At 44.0% G+C, this 20,260-nt stretch overlaps 1 protein-coding gene across 4 annotated transcripts in view; it reads left to right on the top strand.

Moving 5' to 3' along the window:
• The window catches only part of SNX30 (sorting nexin family member 30), a 93,441-nt gene that overhangs the window by 11,687 nt on the left and 61,494 nt on the right, over positions 1–20,260 (top strand). For 2 of the 4 annotated variants that reach the window (XM_077475324.1, XM_077475326.1), the window contains exon 2: positions 726–830. The exons of the other annotated variants lie outside the window; for them this stretch is intronic. In XM_077475324.1, coding sequence (XP_077331450.1) covers positions 726–830 — 105 coding nt within the window. The remainder of the gene's footprint in view (positions 1–725; positions 831–20,260) is intronic. 4 annotated transcript variants of the gene reach the window in all.

The following is a 20,260-nucleotide window of genomic DNA, read 5'->3' as shown; positions in this document are numbered from 1 at the left end:
ACTAGAGTTTGATTCGGTTCGCTACTTTTACGTTACTGCTACAAAACCAATTGCCAAAGAGTACCTTTTCTCAAACTGACATTGGGTTATAGCAGAATTTCCGAAATGCACTTCCATTTTTAAAGTAACATTTTTTTTTTTTGTGGTTATTTGTACTATTGGGACAGCTGTTAGATCCATTTTATGTTGGAGAGTATATTGTGATCGTTTATTTCCCATTTATTCACGCAGCAATGGATGCACTAAATAACCACTTATGAGAACAATGCCTAAAGGGACATTTTTAGAGAGATTTTATTTCATATAATTGAGTCTCCAGAGCAGCTAAACCCAGTTATGGTCCATATGCTTGGTGCGCTGTTTTGCATCGTTTTAGTAATCTGAAATGTAATGATACACTTTTATAATACAAGTACAGTACAGTATTCAGCACAGGATGTCCATGGTGTGAAAATTCATAACATTTGCTTTGGGCATCAGCAATTTTAAGCCTCCCTTTTGTAGCTTGGAGGAAATTGAAGGTGCCATTACCCAAACAATCTCGGGAAAATAATCTTTGTGGAAGTATCCTTTATACTGGATTCACAGCTATGTGGTGTTGTACCAACTACCATGCATTGTGCCATGCTACATTGCTGAAAGTGGACATGTTGTAAAGTGCTGTGCAAACTGTTGGCGCTTTATAAATCCTGTTTAACAATAATCATCTTTCTCCTCCCCTCCAGACTGACGTCAGCGGGGGAATCTTGACTCCTTCCGCTGCATCTGTCAGACGGGGAGAGGAGAGAGCCGGTGGGTCACATGACTGCCGATCAGCACTCACAAATAAGGTATATGGTTTTTTTTTTTTTTTTTTTTTTTTTCTTTAATTTTATTCTTGTGCAATGCACACACAGGGGGGACATATCCTTAGGAGTCTGAGAAGATTATTTAAAGTAAGACATGTGGGTTAACAAACCCTTTCTTAAAGTGTAATTAATTCAGCATACCAACTCGCATTACAATTCAATGTATGTGTAGTACACACTACTTGAGAATAAATATATATAATTTTTTTTTATATAGTATACATTTTTCGCTATCCCTATGCTCTCATATGACAGGACTGTAACTAACTCGGACTAGAATCTGTGTCCTGGTGTTCCTTGTTCCACTAGATTCTGTCCCAGGTAGTGTTGATCAAGGAGTGCAGGAACATGTATAAAGACTTGAAAATATCAAGTGTTCCCGCACACAGAAGGCTGAGAGGCAAGCAGCTCCATTTTTATTCAGCTAGTTTTAGTTGCTGCTGTTTATGTTGGAACCTGAAGTGGAGGTATTTTGTGTTGAAGCTGTAACACTGGTTGCCAGTGACCCGTCCCTAGCTTAAAGTGGAAGCTATAGCTATATATGCTGTGTAATATCTATTTAAAAACATAATGCAATGATTTGCAAACCTCATAAACCCATATTTTATTCACAATAGAAAATAGAAAACGTGTCTAAACTGAGAAAATATTAAGAAAAAAATAAGGTCATTTTGAAATTGATGGCAGCAACAAGTTTTCTAAAAGTTAGAACAGGGTCATGTTTACCATGGAGGCCATGCAATACAGTGTCGTCTGAGGGGCTCGGAGTTCACAGGCCTCCCATATTGAGTTTCAGCCTTGCCCCAGATTTCTCCAAATTCTCAGACAGCTTTGATGATATGTACTGTTAATGAAGATATTTTTAAAGTCTTTGCAATTCTTCATTGAGGAACACTATTCTAAAATTGACGTTTTTTAGACTCCGCTTTTCACAGATTGGTGAACCTCTGCCCATCTTTACTTCTGAGCCACTCTGATTCCCCAAGATGCTCTCACTGAGAACATTAAAGGGTAAGTTTACCTTTTACAGAAAAATCTGTAAGGTGAACTTACACAGGACCCCCCCCCCCCCCCCCCCTTCCCGCTGACCTGGAGTCCGGCGATCACCCGTACTGACACATCAGGGCACCGCTTCACTGGTCTAGGGCTTAGAAAACCCCTGCGGCTCCATCTCCTAAATATACCTCGTCAGGAGGTATGTATAGTAGCATTCTATTTGGTTGGCGCCATCACGTGGGGGGCACTGACCAATCGGAGCCCACATATCCCATCCTGTCACCACAGGTGATGAGGAGAGAAAGCCACAGGGATTTCAAATCCCAGGATTGGTAAAGCAGCAATACGATATGTCAGAGCAGGAGAGCGATGGGAAGGGGGTCCAGTGTAAGTTCCCTTTACAGATTTTTTGTAAAGCTGAACTTAAAGTGACATTAAAGCGGGAGTTCCGCCGTTTTGTTTTTTATAAAAGTCAGCAGCTACAAATACTGCAGCTGCTGACTTTTAAAATAAGGACACTTACCTGCCCAGCGCGCCCACAATGTCGGCACCCGAAGCCGATCTCTCGATCATCTCCCGGGTGCTGCCGCCGCCATCTTGGGTATGGGAATCAGGAAGTGGAGCCTTGCGGCTTCATTTCCCAGTTCCCTAGTGCGCATGCACAAGTCGCGCTGCGCAATAAGGATGGTCCCCGCTGTCTCTAGGAACCATGTGTTTCCCAGCAGACAGCGGGGGACCCACAGGAAGTGGCATAAATATCCACAGATTCTGCGGATATCTATGCCGGAAGCGGGTGCAAATACCTGTACTGTGCAGGTATCTGCACCCCCCTCCCCCCTGAAAGGGGCCAATTGTGGCGCCGGAGGGGGGGGGGTTCCAATGAGCGGAAGTTCCACTTTAGGGTGGAGCTCTGCTTTAAAGGCAAAAAAAATTAAAATAACAAACATGTCATAGTTATCTGCTCTGTGCAGCAGTTTTGCACAGAGCAGCCCCAATCCTCCTCTTCTTGGGTCACCTGCTGGCACTCCTGGCATCTCCCCTCCCTTTGAGTGCCCACAGAGAAAGCAGCTTGCTATGTGAGCACCCAAGCAGGTGCCCTCTGCTCTGCGTGTCCAGGAAGACGCAGAGTCGTGCCTCGGCCCCACCCCCTCTCCCCTAATTAGTTCACTGGGAGTTTCAGCTGTCTCAGCCAATGAGTATAGATGGGATCCTCAAACTATGGCCCTCCAGCTGTTGTGAAACTACACATCCCATGAGGCATTGCAAAACTCTGACATTCACAGACATGACTAGGCATGATGGGAATTGTAGTTCCTGAACAACTGGAGGGCCGTAGTTTGAAGACCCATGGTATAGAGAGTCCCCGGAGAGTTGATGCTCTCGTGCACATCTGTGGATCGAGAGAGAACTCTGGTAGGTATTGGGGGGGGGGGGGGGGCTGAGGGAACAGCTGTACACAGGTTTGTTTTTGTTTTTTGTTTTTATGCATAGAATTCTCAAGCATAAAAAAAAAAAAACCTTCAGTGAAGGCAGGGTCATGTCTGGGGAAAAAAAAGTCTGCCGACCGTCTCTCGATCGGCAAATGGCTGAGAGCGCTGACTGGAGTGTTCTGGGTGGGGAGTGGCAGCTTTCATCACTTTGTCATGATACAATAGCACAGCAGGGGAGTTCACTGTACTAACATTGGATTGTTAGTGCAGCGGCTCCGACCTGAACTGACAAAAAAAACTAGTCGTGTGTACGAGGCTTTAGGCTCTGGCGTTTAGGTGCACTGTCCAACCCCGCTGCTGGCAGCCTGTAAAACTCTCTAAGAGGCCGAAAGCTGCTGTGGCTGGCCTGGGCTGAATGGCGCTGAATGGTGGTACTAGAGTTTAGGGTAGTATGTGCTCAGGGACAGATGCCCTTGCATTCATTCCTGGCACATACTAGCCTAAATGTTAGTACCACTCAGTGCAGCTTTCAGCCTCAAAGTTTTACAGGCTCCCGGCAGCAGGCCTGGATGGTGCACCCAGGGCTAAACACCCAATGTGCATTGGGCCTTACTGTGTCTTTTGCAAATAAATGCTTCATAAACATCTACAGACGGCAGTTCAATTTAGTAAGACTTACCTTGTGACTCTAAATTAATTGGTTTTACATTTTAAATGCAGTCTCTAATACTTGATAACCAAGTGTCTCATTTCTATGGAGTTGATTATTTCATAGGTAAGACATTTTAAAATAATGTTTAACAAGATGGTACTGGGAAATTCCTGAATATGTACTTTGCAGACCGTTTTCAGGGAGTCAAACAAGCTTTCTGAATTCCTTGCATTTTTCTAAATATATCAGTCTGTTCTTATTTTAGAGTGTGTTTGTTAATAAGCAGCTTCACCTAAATGTGAACTCTTTATGTGTTAAGTAAGTAAAGGTAGTGAAGTGTTGGCCCAGCCCTGTTTGCTATTCTGTATTGGCAGTGGCGCAACTAGAACCTTCAGGGCCCCAATGCAAGAAACCATGAAGGGCCCCCCTGAACCCCAGCCAGGGCCCTTCCCTCCGAGTCCGGTGGTGGAACTCCAGGGCGTGGTCACAGGTAAGACCTTTGTGAGCCCTGTAGTTCCTCCACTGGTATCAGTAGTTTTTATTTATTTAATTTTTTTACATTTTTAGGTGCCCCATTGGGGGACTGTCCCTAGGCAGGATGGGGTCCCCGTCCCCAGAAGAGATGAGGTCCTTTTCTCCAGGACAGATGAAGTTACTGCCCCCAGGTGAGAAGGGGTCCCTGTCGCCAGGGGAGGTGGGGTTCCCTGTCCCCATGTGAGAAGGGGTCCATGTCCCCAGGGGGATATGGAGGGGGGTATGTAATAGTGTGTGCTAGCTGCCTATGCTGCTGCCGGCCATATGTAGAGGGGGCTGCATGGGCCCCCTGCATCACAGGGCCCAGTTGCGGTCGCAACTGCTGCACCCCCTATAGTTACGCCCCTGTGTATTGGTCCTGAACAAGCTAATTAGGCAGTGTAAGGACAAGCTTTATAGTAAGTATGACTTTAAAATAGTCAGGTTTTCCATATTCACTCCTGCTGCTGTCAGTCAAGTTCTGTGAACAAATAGTGGTGGGGGGGTTGTTGCCGAGTCGCACTGTGTGCGTCTATGTATTCACACAGCCTGGCTCTGCAGTGAGCCAGCAAATGTACACCTGTAGCAAGCGGCTTGCAGACATGGAAGAGGAGGAGCCGAGAGTGCTCGGAGCTCTGGTGAGAGGAGGTCCGGGGGCCACGGTTTGCAATACCGTTGAGAGCAGGTAAGTATAATATGATGGAGGCCACTAGCGCTATAATCGCACATGAGGAGAGAAGCCGTGACAACCAGTACAAAGCTAGCAAATGCTGTGCATACCCATGTTAAAGTATACAGACAGGCCTCAGATCAGCAGTTGTGTGGATACATATCAATGTTGCACAGTGGTATGTGTTGAATTCAACATACCTAGAACTATTGCACATAAAAAAAAAAACGATGTTGCTCATGGAACTTGTTAGGCCCCTTTCACATGGGTGCCTCCGTGAAGCGAAATTTGTTTGTTCAGCAGGAGATCTCTCTGCTGATCCCCCACCGAGTAGGCGGATGACAGATCCGTGTCTGCTCCGTTATGCAGAATGGACATGAACACAGTCCCACTCTCCTCTATGGGGCATTCACATGGAAATGGACCGCCTGTCTGTTTCCATCTGATCTTCCAGGTGCATGGGAAATAGGACCACCAGCCGTTTGTTTTTGGATTGGATGGCGGTGGGTGTCAGGGGACATGCGTCCGCTGACATCCGCTGCTCTATAGCAGAGACTGGAGGATCTGGTCAGGTTTTTCAGGTGGACCTGACCAGACAGCCCATGTAAAAGGGGCCGAACGGTGTTGTTGGTGGACTTCGATAGATTTTCTTTTCGTAACAACAAGTTCCATATTTTTTTTTTTTCTTTTAAATTGATGAGTAAAGAAAACTTAACCTTCAAAGGTAATTAGCCATTCAATTGTTAACAGGCAGGTACGTATTTCTAAGGATGGCCATGAGCCCTACAATTTGCTTCCAATTTCTACCCTTACATGGAGCCATCCTTGCATGCATAGATTAGAGTTGTGTCATACTATACTGTACGCATCAATAAAAACGCACAGCCCCATAGTTTAGAGCAGTGGTCTCAAACTGGTGGCCCTCCAGCTGTTGCAAAACTACAAGTCCCATCATGCCTCTGCCTGTGGGAGTCATGGTTGTAACCATCAGCCTTGCAATGCCTCATGGGACTGGTAGTTTTGCAACAGCTGGAGGGCCATCAGTTTGAGAGCCCTGGTTTAGGATGTCAAGGAATTCCCCTTCTTCCACCTCCCTTCTTAAAGCTAGCAGACTGGCTGGAGACACTGTTGACTCATGAAGACCAGAAATTCAAGGAAGCAGCAATGGGAAAACAGGAGCCAGCAGCATTGAAAGTTGAGAAACCACAAGTGCTTGGGCAAGAATTTAAGAAATAGTTTGATATTTTTCTCAATGTGTTTGGCTAAAAAATACTGAGGGTTTAATTATATCTACAACTAGCTGCTCATGCTAATGTACCATGAGCTGTAGATATAACAATTTATTCTAGGGATTCCCTGAGACTGAGTTATTTCAAGAGTTCCTCCCTTGTTAATAGGTTGGCAAAAACACTTGTCTGTGCTGTCTTTATCCAATCAGAGGTTCTTTTCTTCCTACAACCCCCATACCAACCCTCAGGGAAGAGCAGCCATGCATACAAATTACAGGGAAACTGCCAAGCCAGATTTAAGCCTAGTTTACATGGTCGTACTACAGCGTACACCCTTATGAGGGCTGTGTTTACCTAGATGGGGAGGCACAGGTGTTCCATTCATCCCTGTGCATGCAGTCCCGTTCATGTCAGTTGGAATGCAGTGGCTGCATGGACAGGGCAGCCGCTCCCAATGGAGCGGACCATGGAGCAGGGCTGTGTGCCTACCAGGGCCGGACTGGGAATAAAATCCAGCCCTGGAAAAAAAATTTCATACCAGCCCCACAGCATTATTATACCAGTGCAACAGCATAACGTCATTATTTTCTTGTTCATAAAAGGTAAAACCATACATTTTTAAAGCACATTTGAAGAGTGTATTATATATAGATAAGACAGATATGAAATCACATAGGGATATATATATATATATATATATATATATATATATATATATATATATATATATATATATAATTGGTGAGAGAAAACCAGGGGCGCAGAAAGAATACACTAAGGTAAGGGGGAAACCCTTTATATCAGTGCTATTATCGTATTCACTCCCCCCTTACATCAGTGACCCCCCCTTCAAACTGGCCTGGTGGTGCTGTCACTCACTACCTCTTAGGTGCACCGTGCAGGGCTCAGTCAGTCGGCTCCAGCTTGGTTGGCTCTGGTTTTATCCTATAGCCAGACTCCCTCGGAGACTACAGACATGATACAGGAGATGGTCAGAGACTGCAGAAATAATACCGAAGATGGTCAGAGACTGCAGACATGATACAAGAGCTCAAAGCAGCCTCGCTGTGCCCATCAAATGCAGCCTCGCTGTGCCCATCAAATGCAGCCTCGCTGTGCCCATCAAATGCAGCCTCGCTGTGCCCATCACTGCAGCCTCGCTGTGCCCATCATTTCAGCCTCTCCTGTGCCGCATGTCCCAGTCTGCAGTCCCTGTCTGTGGGAAGGTGTGCTGTTGATGCTCGGTACGGTACCTTGCATGTCAGCAGGATATCTATGACAGCCAGCAGCAGGCAGAGTCTGTTCTCGTTTTGGATGGGGACGGTGCTCCTTCCAGAGGATCTGTTAGCTGTGAGATGAAGTGGTCCCTGGCAACCTACACCTTCAGCCGTCCTCATTTTCTGGCCCCAGTCAGCCTGTCCTCTAGTCCTGGGGAAGTGGCGCACTGGGTGGGAGCCGGAGAGAAGGGGGAGCAGAGAGTACTGGTGGGGTTGGAGAGCACATGGGTGGGGGCAAAGAGCAGGGGGGGAGTGGAGATCACAGGGGTGGGAAGTGCTGGGGGGAACTTGAGAGCAATGGTGGGGGCCAAAAAGAATAGGGGTGGAGAGCACAGGAGGCTGAGAGCACTGGGGGGGGGCTAAGAGTGTGGGGTAGTGAAGAGCACTGGGGGGGAGCTTGAGAGTACTGGGGGGCAGAAAAACAGGGTTGGAGAGCACTGGGGGGGGGTACAACGAGCAGGGGGGAGTGGCGAGCAATTGGGGGAGCTTGAGAGCACCAGTGGCGGCCAGAAAGAACAGGGGTGGAAAGCACTATGGAGGACGGAGAGCACATGGGTGTGGGAAAAATGCAGGGGGAGTAGAGAGTACAGGGGTGGGGAGCGGAGAGTGCTGGGGGGGAACTTGAGAGCAATGGTAGGGGCCAAAAAGAACAGGGGTGGAGAGCACAGGAGGCTGAGAGCACTAGGGAGGCTAAGAGTGTGGGGTGGCGAAGAGCAGGGGGGGGGGGCTTGAGAGCACTGGGGCAAGCTTGAGACTACTGGGGGGAAGAAAAACAGGCTGGAGAGCACTGGGGGGGCACAAAGAGCAGGGAGGAGTGGCGAGAAATGGGGGGAGCTTGAGAGCGCCAGTGGGGGCCAGAAAGAACAGGGGTGGAAAGCACGGGGGACTGGCAAGCACTATGGGGGTGGCAGAGAGGACTGGCAGGGTTGAAGAGCACATGGGTGGGGGCAAAATGCAGGGGGGAGTGGAGAGCACAGGGGTGGGAGCCAAAAAGAACAGGGGTGGAGAGCGCGGGGGCAGAGAGTGCCGGGGCAGAAAGAACAGGGGTGGGGAGCATGGGGGCTGGAGAGCACTGTGGGGGGTGGAGAGCACTGTGGGGGGGGGTGGACGGCACTGGGTGTGGGCTGGAGAGCACAGTGGGGGGGGGTGGATGGCACTGTGGGGGCTGGAGAGCCACATTGGGGGGGGGGGGGGAGGTGGTGGATGCCGGTGTGGGCTGGAGAGCACAGTGGGGGGGTGGACGGCACTGGGGGTGTGGGCTGGAGAGCACTGTGGGGGGTGGATGGCACTGTGGGGGATGGAGAGCACTGTGTGGGGGGGGGGGTGGACGGCACTCTGGGGGCTGGAGAGCACTGGGGTGTGGGCTGGAGAGCACAGTGGAGGGGTGGGGGCTGGAGAGTGTGGTGAAGGAGGAGAGCAGGGAGCACTAGGAGAACTGGGCGGGCAGTAAAAGAAGATGGATTGGATAGATAGAATTGAGGGAATATGAGGCCCACTTCCTTAAGATGTTGGTTTACTGGATTCGTTATATTTTTTTCAAAAAGTCCTGGTCCTAAATGTCCTGGCTCTGCATAGTCAGGGTTGTAGTGGCTCTGAGATGGACTCTCTTTTGGCTCGCTTACCTTCAGCCAAACCTACCTTCCTTTTTTTTTTTTTTTTTTTTTTTTTTTTTTTTTCTTTCACTTTGCTTCCTTCCTGTTTTTTTCTTTCACTTGTCCTCTCTTATCTTCTCTATTTCTTCTGTTTTATTTATTTATTCTGGGGGGGGGGGTTTCTTCTGATAAATGTAAAACTTTCGGCAGATTGACTTTTTTCACCTTCTGTTTATCACTACCCTTTAGTGCCTTTTTTTTTTTTTTTTTTTTTTTTTTTTTTTTGTGGTAAATCATGCTCTGTTCTGTGCGTTACCTGTTGATGTAGGACCAGATGCTATCAATCAGGATACCCGCAATGTGTGATTTCTTCTGTATATGATTGCTAAAATTAAAAAAAATTAAAATAAAAAAAAACACACCCTGGCGCAGGTAAATGCCCCTCATTGTCATTGCTGACTTATTTTTGATTGTGCATTCTCTGGTGCTGTAATTCTTATTCTTGCAGAACTGTATAGTAAGGCTTAGTTTACATTTATGGCAGAGGTGATTTATTTTCCGTGTGTGGTTGCTTAAATTGTAGGGGTGCACCGAATGGGTTTTTTGGTGCCGAAACCGATACCGAAAATGAAAAATACACTAGGCCGAAAACAGAAACCGAAACATATATTTAAAAAAAAAAAAAAATTTATACAGGCGGTGGTCAGAGACTGGCGACGCGGTACAGGCGGTGGTCAGAGACTGGCGACGCGGTACAGGCGGTGGTCAGAGACTGGCGACGCGGTACAGGCGGTGGTCAGAGACTGGCGACGCGGTACAGGCGGTGGTCAGAGACTGGCGACACATGATACAAGAGATCAATGCAGCCTCACCAGTGCCCGTCAGATGCAGCTAGAGTGTCCCCCTATTGCAGCCAGCCTGTGAACGGAACAGAGGAGAGCCACCTCCATCACCTGTTTGATCACAGCGCTGGGAACATCACAGCTTTCATTTCAATAGCTGTGTGTTCCCGGCCGCTCGCCGTAACATACAGCCCCTACCCCTCGTTTGGGCACTTTGATAGACAGATCATCCGTCCAATCCTGCGGGTGATCTATCTATCAAAGTGCCCAGACAAGGGGGAGGGGCTGTATGTTACGGCGCACGGCCGGGAACACACAGCTATTGAAATGAGAGCTGTGATGTTCCCGGCGCTGTGGTCAAACAGGCGGCGGAGGCGGCTCTCCTGCACTATAGCATGATCTAGCTTTTCATGATGGGCCGCACCAGAGGTGGGGGCCGGAGCCACGCCCCATTTTCGGCTTCATTATCGGCCGTTTTTTCTCTTTCGGCAAATTGCCGAAAAGGGCATTTTCGGCCGATATGTTTCGGCAGCCGAAATTACGGTGCATCCCTACTAAATTGTAAATTTGGGAAGGACATTGCACTACATGAAGAAGATGGCTCTTTATTAGATTGTCCCATTGGGTTGTGTGACAAACTTAGAACAGGGCCGAGCTGTTGAAATTGTGTATTAACACTATCATTGTAGCAAATGATGCAGTCATATGACTTTGATGCTAGAGGTGCAGGTGAGGTATATATTATTGCCAAATTGGATATTAAAGTGGTAGTAAAGGCAGATGGTGTGTGTTTTTTTTTTTTTTTTTTTTTTTCTTTAATGCATGCTATGTATTAAGATTTAAAAAAAAAAACCTTCTGTGTGCAGCAGCCCCCTTAGCACTTACCTGAGGTCCCTCTCTGTCCAGCGATGTCCACATGTGTGTCAGCTGTTCGAGATTCTCCTTCTTGATTGTCTGCGACACAGCAGCGGCGCTATTTGCTCCTGCTGCTGTCAATCAACGTCAGCTAGCCAATCGGGGGAGAAAGGAGGGGCTCCATGTCTGAATGGACACAGGGAGCTGTGACACGGCTCGGGTTCCCCCACGACAAGCTGCTTGCTGTGGGAGCACTCGACAGGAGGGAGGGGCCAGGATAACAGAAGAGGGACCCGACAAGAGGATGATCTGGGCTGCTCTGTGCAGATCCACTGAGACAGAGCAGGTAAGTATAATGTTCGTTATTGTTTCTAGAAAAAAAAAAACAAGACTTTACAATTGCTTAAGGCTCGGTTCACACAGGGGGCGATGCGAGGCGACACGACTTGCCTCGCCGCGACCTGCCGCGACCTCAGCGGCGACTTGCAAATGACTTCTGTATAGAAGTCAATGCAAGTCGCCCCGAGGTCGCCCAAAAGTAGTACAGGAACCTTTTTCTGAGTCGGAGCGACTCGAGCCGCTCCTCTTAGAACCGTTCCATTGTACAGAACGGGGGCGACTTGTCAGGTCGCGGCACGGCAAGTCGTGTCGCCTCGTGTCGCCCCCCTGTGTGAACTGGCCCTTAAGTTAAAATGTTAATGTTAAAATGATTGCTTATGTTTGTTTAAAGTGAATCTGTCATAAGTAAATAATGGGATTACTATTGCTGGCCCTCAACAATGGGGGGGGGGGGAAATCTGTGCTTGGCTGTGTCTGGATATAATGCATTTAAGTCACAGACCAAAACAAGCATGCTGTAAATGAACGTAAGAACTTCCGAATCGCTAGGTTTGTGTCCAAGACTCTGTCAACCTCAAAGCGTCAATATAAGGCAGAGAACCAACATTCTCAAAGGAAAGTTTGTAATGACAGCCCATACTTTTTTTTTTTAAATGAAGGAGTTTTTTTCTGTGAAAATACCGGTTATATTGTTTAGTCTACAAACAATGGTGTGTGTGTGTGTGTGTGTGTGTGTATATATGTGTTTATATATATATATATATATATATATATATATATATATATATATATATATATATATATATATATATATATATATATATATATATATATATATATATATAATTTTATTTTTATTAATATAATTATTTGAAAACTGATAGCCTATCTCATTTCTTGAGGCCCTAAAATGCCAGGATAGTACACATACCCCCCCCCCCCCCCCCCCCCCCCCCAAAATGACCCCTTTTTGAAAAGTAGACACCTCAAGGTATTTAGTAAGAATGGTGTGTGTTTTCATAGTTTGTTACCTTTTGTCACAATTTTTTTGAAAATAAAGAAATTCATTTTTAAAGTTGTCCACTTTTTATTTATTTTTTACTCACTTTCACCAGAGCAGTACAGTGTCACAACTGTACTGCTCTGTGGAGGTGATCAGAATTTTTGTTTTTTTACATTGTAATGAGCAATCTCTAACACTGTTCAAAGGTTTCATTTATAAAACCTTGCTTACTACTGTGATTGGTCACAGCCATAACATGGTACAGGTCCACTGATCGGCCCTGTACCATGTGATCACTGGGACCAATCGGAGATCACAATAGCACATTGTTGATGGCTGACATGTGATTCCTGTGATTGGTCGCAGTGATTGATGGTACTAGGTCCACACAAAGTGGCATGGTACAACAATCTGTGTCTGGGTCACATATTCGACCGCTGCATGCCCCCAGGGCACACATGAGACACGTGATTAGTAGGACATCATATGATGTCCTCCCAGGATAACAGTGCACCCACTCGACACTTTTTTTTTTTTTCCTTACTATACACCAGGCTGGAGGCAGTTTAATATAATAAGACTAATGTATATAGGGTTAAAAGGAAATCTGTCATGAAGGAAATACTCCAGGTAATATTGTATTCTCCTCAAAATACCAGTTCTCATTAACAGTGTACTGTATATTCTGTCTGTGTATTGATAATAAAAACTTTTTGAAAGCAAAATACCAGTTCTCTGGCCTTCTGATCCTGTGGCTTTAGTATGTTCTAGGTTGCTGCCCTGGAACAAATGAGACTGCGCTTGTAAAACACTTTTGTACATGTTCCAGGCCAGTGGCTGAGAGAGTTTTGAAGCCAGAGATAACTGGTCACAAATTTTAGATGTTTTCCTGGCAGGCGTTGTTGAATATGTACACTGAAGAGTGTTCTATGCACTCTGTGATTCTTAAATTTATTTTATCTGGACAAGAGCTTAGTAATGTAACAAGGGGTATTAAGAAACAAGTAGCAAAATGCCACTTTAAGTGGCCGTACGTCATAGAGTTTTCATTCCGCCTGCTACCTGAACCAAAGATCTAAACAGCACTGAGGAATGAATCTCCCTTTATGGCTCATATAGACAACCAGTGCTTCTGGCTGTCAGAATACAGGAACAGTGCCTGCATCCGATTGGACTTTTGCACTTTTCATCCAACAATTTTCCACCTGGCTCCTTTGTTTTTCAATCAAAGTATGTTGGGTGGAGTGGTATTGACAGGGCCATCCGCTGATTGAAGTTTGGCCAGTTCTATGGGAACCAGCTGACATTCCCTCAGTTTATTACCAGCTTTAGAGCAACATAACTATTTTAGAACAGAAGTAAACTCTGCTGCCAGTGCTTAGGACTTTTGTGCATGTAGGGCACAGCATGCTTGCACATTATGGCAGATTATCTGGCCACGAGTTGGCTGCAATCTTCTTTTGTAGCTGCCAATGACATCTCCGCCTCGAGTTCTTTCAGAACCATTGTTTACAGCCATCTTCATTGGGTAGTATTATGTGATTCCCACACATGCATTGAATATTTTGAGCCATTAAATGACCCTGCAGTGCCGGGCTCCTGTAAGCTCTTCCTCCAGTTCCCTGTCTGTTACGAGATATGGGCTTTGAAGGATAAGTTCACCTTTTGTAACGTGTTACGTGTTAGCCACATATTTGGGGGTTTAACATGTTACTATGCAGTAGTAAACATCCCCCCTGAGCCTCGTCTCCCCTCCACCCTCCATGACAGCGGTTAGCGGATCATCTCCCCGCACCTGCTGTCTCATTTTGACAACTGTTCAGGGTCTTCACCCCCCCCCCCCCCATTTTGACGTGTCCTTCATTCAGAGACAGGTGAATGAATGAACTACAAGTCCTGTCGTCCACCGTGGCAGATGGTTTGTAGTTCTTAACCACTTGAATACAGGGCACTTTCGCCCCCTTCCTTCCCAGCCCAATTTTCAGCTTTCATCGCTCTAGCGCTTTCAGTGACAATTGCGCGGTCATGCTACACTGTACCCAAATTAAATTTTTATCATTTTGTTCGCACAAATGGAGCTTTATTTTGGTGGTATTTATTCACGACACCGTTTTTTTTTTTTTTTTTTTTCGATATAAGCGCAAAAAAAGCGGAAATTTGGAAAAAAAAACAATATTTTCTTTTTTCTATTAAAAGAAATCCAATAAAATCAAATTTTGTCATAAATTTAAGCCAAAATTTATTCTGCTACATGTTTTTGGTAAAAAAAATTCAGTTAAGTGTATAATAATTAGTTTGTGTGATCACGGACATATGTACGCAAAATGATCATGTACATATGTGTGCACATAATCATTGGGACATGTGATTTTAGTGGGATATATGTGGGGGACATGTTTTTATTATTAGGGACATGTGTTTTTATTATTTGGGGACATGTATGTTTTGGAGACGTGTTTTATGGGGACATATGTGGGGACTGTGTTTACACTGTGTGGTGTGTTGTGTGTTTACATTAGACTGATGATCAGTGAGTAAAAAGCTGTAAAAACAACTCATACTCACTGATCATCAGCCGGCTGCAGCGATCTGTTCTCCTCTCCTCAGCGATGACTTCTGTGTGAGGAGAGGAGGAGCCGATTGCCTAGCAACCGGCTGTTTGTTTACATCACATGACGGCCGTGATTGGACACGGCCGTCATGTGATCAGGAGGGCCAATCACAGAGCCCTCCTGCCGATCTGAGATGTGCCGTGTCCGGGTGACACGAGCACATCGGGATCGCGCTCCTTCTGAAGGACGTTCCTGAACGTTCCTGAACGTCCTATCAGAAGTAGATGACTCCCACTCGGCCGTATATATGCATTGGCCGGGTGGGAAGTGGTTTGTACTATGAAAGCACTAGTGAGCATCCTTGCAGATAGTTACAGAAGTGCAGAAAAAGTCAACTATCTGCCCATATAGAGGCACGGGCAGACAGTTGTACTGTCTGCAGGAGCCCGACATTGCACCCACAATCCACCGAACGTGGGTGCAATGCTTTGCAGGCTGCAGTGTAAAAAATAAATTAAATGCGCATATAACTTTGGAAGTAAAAATGTGCATTTATTATATATTTTTTTAAAGGTGAACTTAGCCTTTTAGTTAGAGTTGGAGGACGTGTTAATGGACTATGTGTGCAATGATCTCTGCACTTATGCTCCATTGAAAACTACAAGTCCATCTGTCGCAGTGGAAGGCAGGACTTGTAGTTTATTCATTCAGAGATCTCTGAATTTAATGACATGGCTGTGTGGGCAGTGCCACACAGCCACGGCAAGTTCAATTCGGACAGCTGCTGCGGGGGAAAAGAATCTCTGCATGCTGTTAGAAGAGGGCTGTTTTGGGGTTTGGGGTATGCTTGGCAGCATGTTGCTCCCTAAAATGTGGGTGTATCATGGCCTTAAACATTGAGTCTGGAACATTGCTGAGAGACAGGAGGGCAGCAGAACAGCTTTTTATTGCAGAACAAACCTTCAGAGCCTCTTCTACAATAAACGTCTACCTGCAAGAAATGGTGCACTTTATTATAAGGATTATTACCTTGTGACTGTTTGCTTTTATTATAAATGAAGAGTACTTTAAATATGTATATTATTATTATTTATTTATTTTACATGGGTCTTCTGGTCGATTGAAGAATGTAATTATATAGATCTGGAAAATGTCTGTGGAAAATAGTAATTATATAGTTCTGGAAAATGCAAAAGAATATTAGGTTTGTGAAGGGAAGTACTGTTAAGGGGATGCTTATTAGATGCTGTAAGTGTTATTTTCCTATAGTGTCTCTTTTTACTGATGCCAGTGATGGGGCGCTGTTCCTCCCCACTGATACCAGTGATGGGGTACATGCACTGCTTTTATTTAAAGTGAAATCTTTAAGTAACACTACTTATGTGTAAAATTGTTCCCTTTCCCCTCCTGCTATTTATCATGTCTAACCTGTGTAACAAGGATCTGTATACTTAACTGTTTAGTCTGTTCATGTGATCCTGGAACCTGGTAATTGCCACCACTTTCTATCTTTCTGGATTTATATTTTAACCAGCTGTTAAACAGGTGTTTTAGCTGACATCAAATTTGACACAAAATATACTGATTTGAAATATGCCATTTGTCTTTAAAGGGGCGTTCCGGCCAAGATTATTTTAATTGTGTTTTTTATTTTTTTTTAAGTCAGCAGCTACAAACACTGTAGCTGCTGTCTTTTAATAAGGACACTTACCTGTCAGACTGCGTTTTGCTGTGTTTTCGTTTATAAGCGTTTTTAAAGGTGATTTATTTATTTGTTTATTTTACATTAAAAAATATCAAAAATTATGGCAAATGATGAAAAACCATTAAAAACATATTTTAAACAATTGCAATGGCAAGTGGACAATCCACAACTTGTGGCAAGTGGACAATCCACAACTTGTGGCAAGTGGACAATCCACAACTTGTGGCAAGTGGACAATCCACAACTTGTGGCAAGTGGACAATCCACAACTTGTGGCAAGTGGACAATCCACAACTTGTGGCAAGTGGACAATCCACAACTTGTGGCAGGTGACGTGGCAAGTGGACAATCCACAACTTGTGGCAGGTGACGTGGAAAGTGGACAATCCACAACTTGTGGCAGGTGACGTGGAAAGTGGACAATCCACAACTTGTGGCAGGTGCTGTGGCAAGTGACACGCTAAATACAAGTACACTGCTGCTCTCACAGCTGCTGCTACTCACTCTGGTCTCACAAAATTGCTGAAATTGTTAATTATACTGTTTTTTGAGCTTGGGGAAGGTCTATGATGTTAGCTTAAACGCTTCTAGATGCAAACGCGGTAAGATGGCGCTAAATCGCGGTAAAAACTGCAGCAAAACTGGCATTTCTATACGCCGGTTTCAGCTTTTAAAAACGTGTCCAGTAGAGTTTGCATCGGCGTCTCGTGTGCATGAAGCCTTAACTTACAATTGCACGGTCGTGCGACGCACCCAAACAAAATTTCTTTCCCTTTTTCACCCAAATAGAGCTTTCTTTTGGTGGTATTTGATCACCTTTTTGGTTTTTTATTTTTTGCGCTATAAACAAAAAAGACCGACAATTTTGGAAAAAAGAAAAACTTTTTATTTTATTTTTTTTTTTTTTACTTTTTGCTATAATAAATATCCCAAATTTATTATTTTATTTTATTATTTTTTATTTTTTGAAGAAAACAAATTTCTTCATCAGTTTAGGCCAATATGTATTCTAACAGCCTGTAAACTCGGTAACTCGTGTTTTAGCAGCATTTCATTTACAGATGTTTTTCATTTTAACAACAAAAACTTCTAGATGCAAACGTGGCTAAACTGACTTTTTTAAGAGGAGAGGTTAAAAAAACGTTCCATGTACATGAAGCCTTATACTTTTTCATGTAGAGTAGATTAGATTAGATTCAGTTTAGGGCTGAAACAACTAATTGATCGGCCAGTAACATAATGAGGTTAAACAAAAACTAAAATGAGTCCTTTTATAGTACAAAAAGAGCAAATCACTACTGTAAATATTACTTTCACAGTTCTACAGTAAAACAAATGAACCCCTTACAGTAGTGATTATCTGCTTTATTTTTTTTTATTACTCTAAAGGCATCATTTTAGTCTTTTTAACCCCATTATTTTACTAAACATCTTAGGCCTGGTTCACATCTATGTGTTTGTTGGTGCTTTTTGCAGAAACGCACTACAGTTCATTTACATGGTTTCCTATGGGACACGTTCACGTCTGTGCTTTTTTTCAGCTGCTGTGTATTTGGAAAGGGTCAGGGACTTTTAAACGCAAAATGGTGCTTCTTTGGTTCAATATACTTCAATGGAGAAGCTGCAGAAAAGCATGATATGCGTCTTTGAAGCAATTTGTGTTTTTTAATCTGCCCAAAAAAAATGCAAATTGCAGTAAAATCACGTGTGCTGAAATCAAAAACGCAAAGCAAAAAGCACTGCAGAAACGGATCAAAAGCAAAAACTGCATAGGTGTGTACCGAGCCTTAGCTGGCCACACGGATCAATTTTCAGGTGAGAATATTCAGACGAAAAATCTTTGTACATTTGCTGAATGAAAGAATTTTGTTTGAAATTTTTACTTAATGTAATTTCAGAATGAAAACCACAACATTCCTTTGACCAAGCAGTTTTCTATTATTTCCAAATTTTCTCATCACTGTGGTTGAAAATGAACGTCAATTTGACCCACTTTTTTATTTTTATTTTTTTTTATTAACATATTAATTGATTATGAAAATATTCGTTAGTTGCAGCCCTAATTCATTTACATTTCACAGTTGCAGAGCAGAAGGTAATATCTTAAAATCATTATCTTTTGCATAGTCAAAAACATGTCATCCTTCCGTATTTGATAAGGGATCTTCCTGTGCTTCCTATTAAATATATTTTCATAAATAAGTCCCTTTTTGTTCCCCTAGCTTGACTTGTGTCATATGACAAAACTTGAGGACACACGTAAAAATTCCCTCTTAATCATTTTTTCATTGTTGATGGCTATTTTTATAGTCCTACTTTTTTTCTTTATTTTTTTTTTTTTCTTTATCGTGCGGTTTACAATCTGTCTTGCAAGCCCATTTTAAAAGTGTACCAGACAAAAAAACCTGAATTAGATGCATCTTTGTCTCTTTCCCATGTCCTGCTGGCCATGCATGGATCAACATTTAGACGGTTCAGTGGGAACTGGACACGTTTTATTATTTTTTTAATTTTTTTTTTTTTTTTACACCTTGGTGCTGGTTGTACAGAAGTCGTTGTACTGATCAATTAATGCTGCTCACTATAGCTATCATTGTACAATGCGGGGAAAAGTATTTCATCCCCTGCTGATTTTGGATGTTTGCCTACTGACAAAGAAATGATCAGTCTATAATTGTATTGGTAGATTTATTTTAGCAATGAGAGACAGAATAATAAAAATTTCTAGAAAAACGCATTTCAAAGAAGTTATAAAATGATTTGCATTTTAATGAGTGAAATTAGTATTTGACCCCCTTAGCAAAACATGACTTGGTACTTGGTGGCAAAACCCTTGTTGGCAATCACAGAGGTCAGACATTTCTTGTAGTTGGTCACCAGGTTTGCACACATCTCAGGAGGGATTTTGTCCCACTCCTCTTTGCAGATCCTCTCCAAGTCATTAAGGTTTCAAGGCTGACGTTTGGTAACTCAAACCTTCAGCTCCTTCCCCTTATTTTCTATGGGATTAAGGTCTAGAGACTGGCTAGGCCACGCCAGGACCTTTTAATGTTCTTCTTGAGCCACTCCTTTGTAGCCTTGGCTGTGTGTTTTGGGTCATTGTCCTGCTGGAATACCAATCCATGACCCATTTTCAATACCCTGGCTGAGGGACAGAGGTTCTTACCCAAGATATGACGGTACATGTCCATGTCCACCGTCTCTTTGATGCGGTAAAGTTGACCTGTCCTCTTAGCAGAAAAACTCCCCTAAAGCATAATGTTTCCACCTCCCATGTTTGATGGTGGGGATGGTGTTCTTGAGGTTATAGATGGCATTTCTCCTCATCCTCCTCCAAACACGGCGAGTTGAGTTGATGCCAAAGAGCTTGATTTTGTTCTCATCTGACCACAACACTTTCACCCAGTTCTCTGAATCCTTCATATGTTCATTAGCAAACTTAAGACAAAGTCTGTACATGTCTCCATGGGAATATTTCCCCTTTGGGATTTTCTTATACTTTTAATGATAAATCTAACCTGGACAAATAGGGTAAATCTCGCTAATGGGGGGTGCAGACAGCAAAAAAAATTGACAAGTGTCTCATCCATATCCCTTCTGTGGAAGGGATATGGCAATGCCAATTGTAACACGTTACAGCCATATTCTTATCCTAAGAGCAGAGATGCCACTCTCATGTAGGATGTACGTGACTGTACTATAGTAGTGGAATAAAAAACATGGAGACATGGCCAGCGTTGTCACTTAAATCACAAAC

The sequence above is a fragment of the Lithobates pipiens genome, unplaced genomic scaffold (genome assembly GCF_037356315.1).
Source record: "Lithobates pipiens isolate NorthernLeopardFrog02 unplaced genomic scaffold, aLitPip1_a1.2 Scaffold_13, whole genome shotgun sequence".
NCBI lineage: Eukaryota > Metazoa > Chordata > Amphibia > Anura > Ranidae > Lithobates > Lithobates pipiens.
This window is presented reverse-complemented; position numbering and strand designations above follow the sequence as displayed.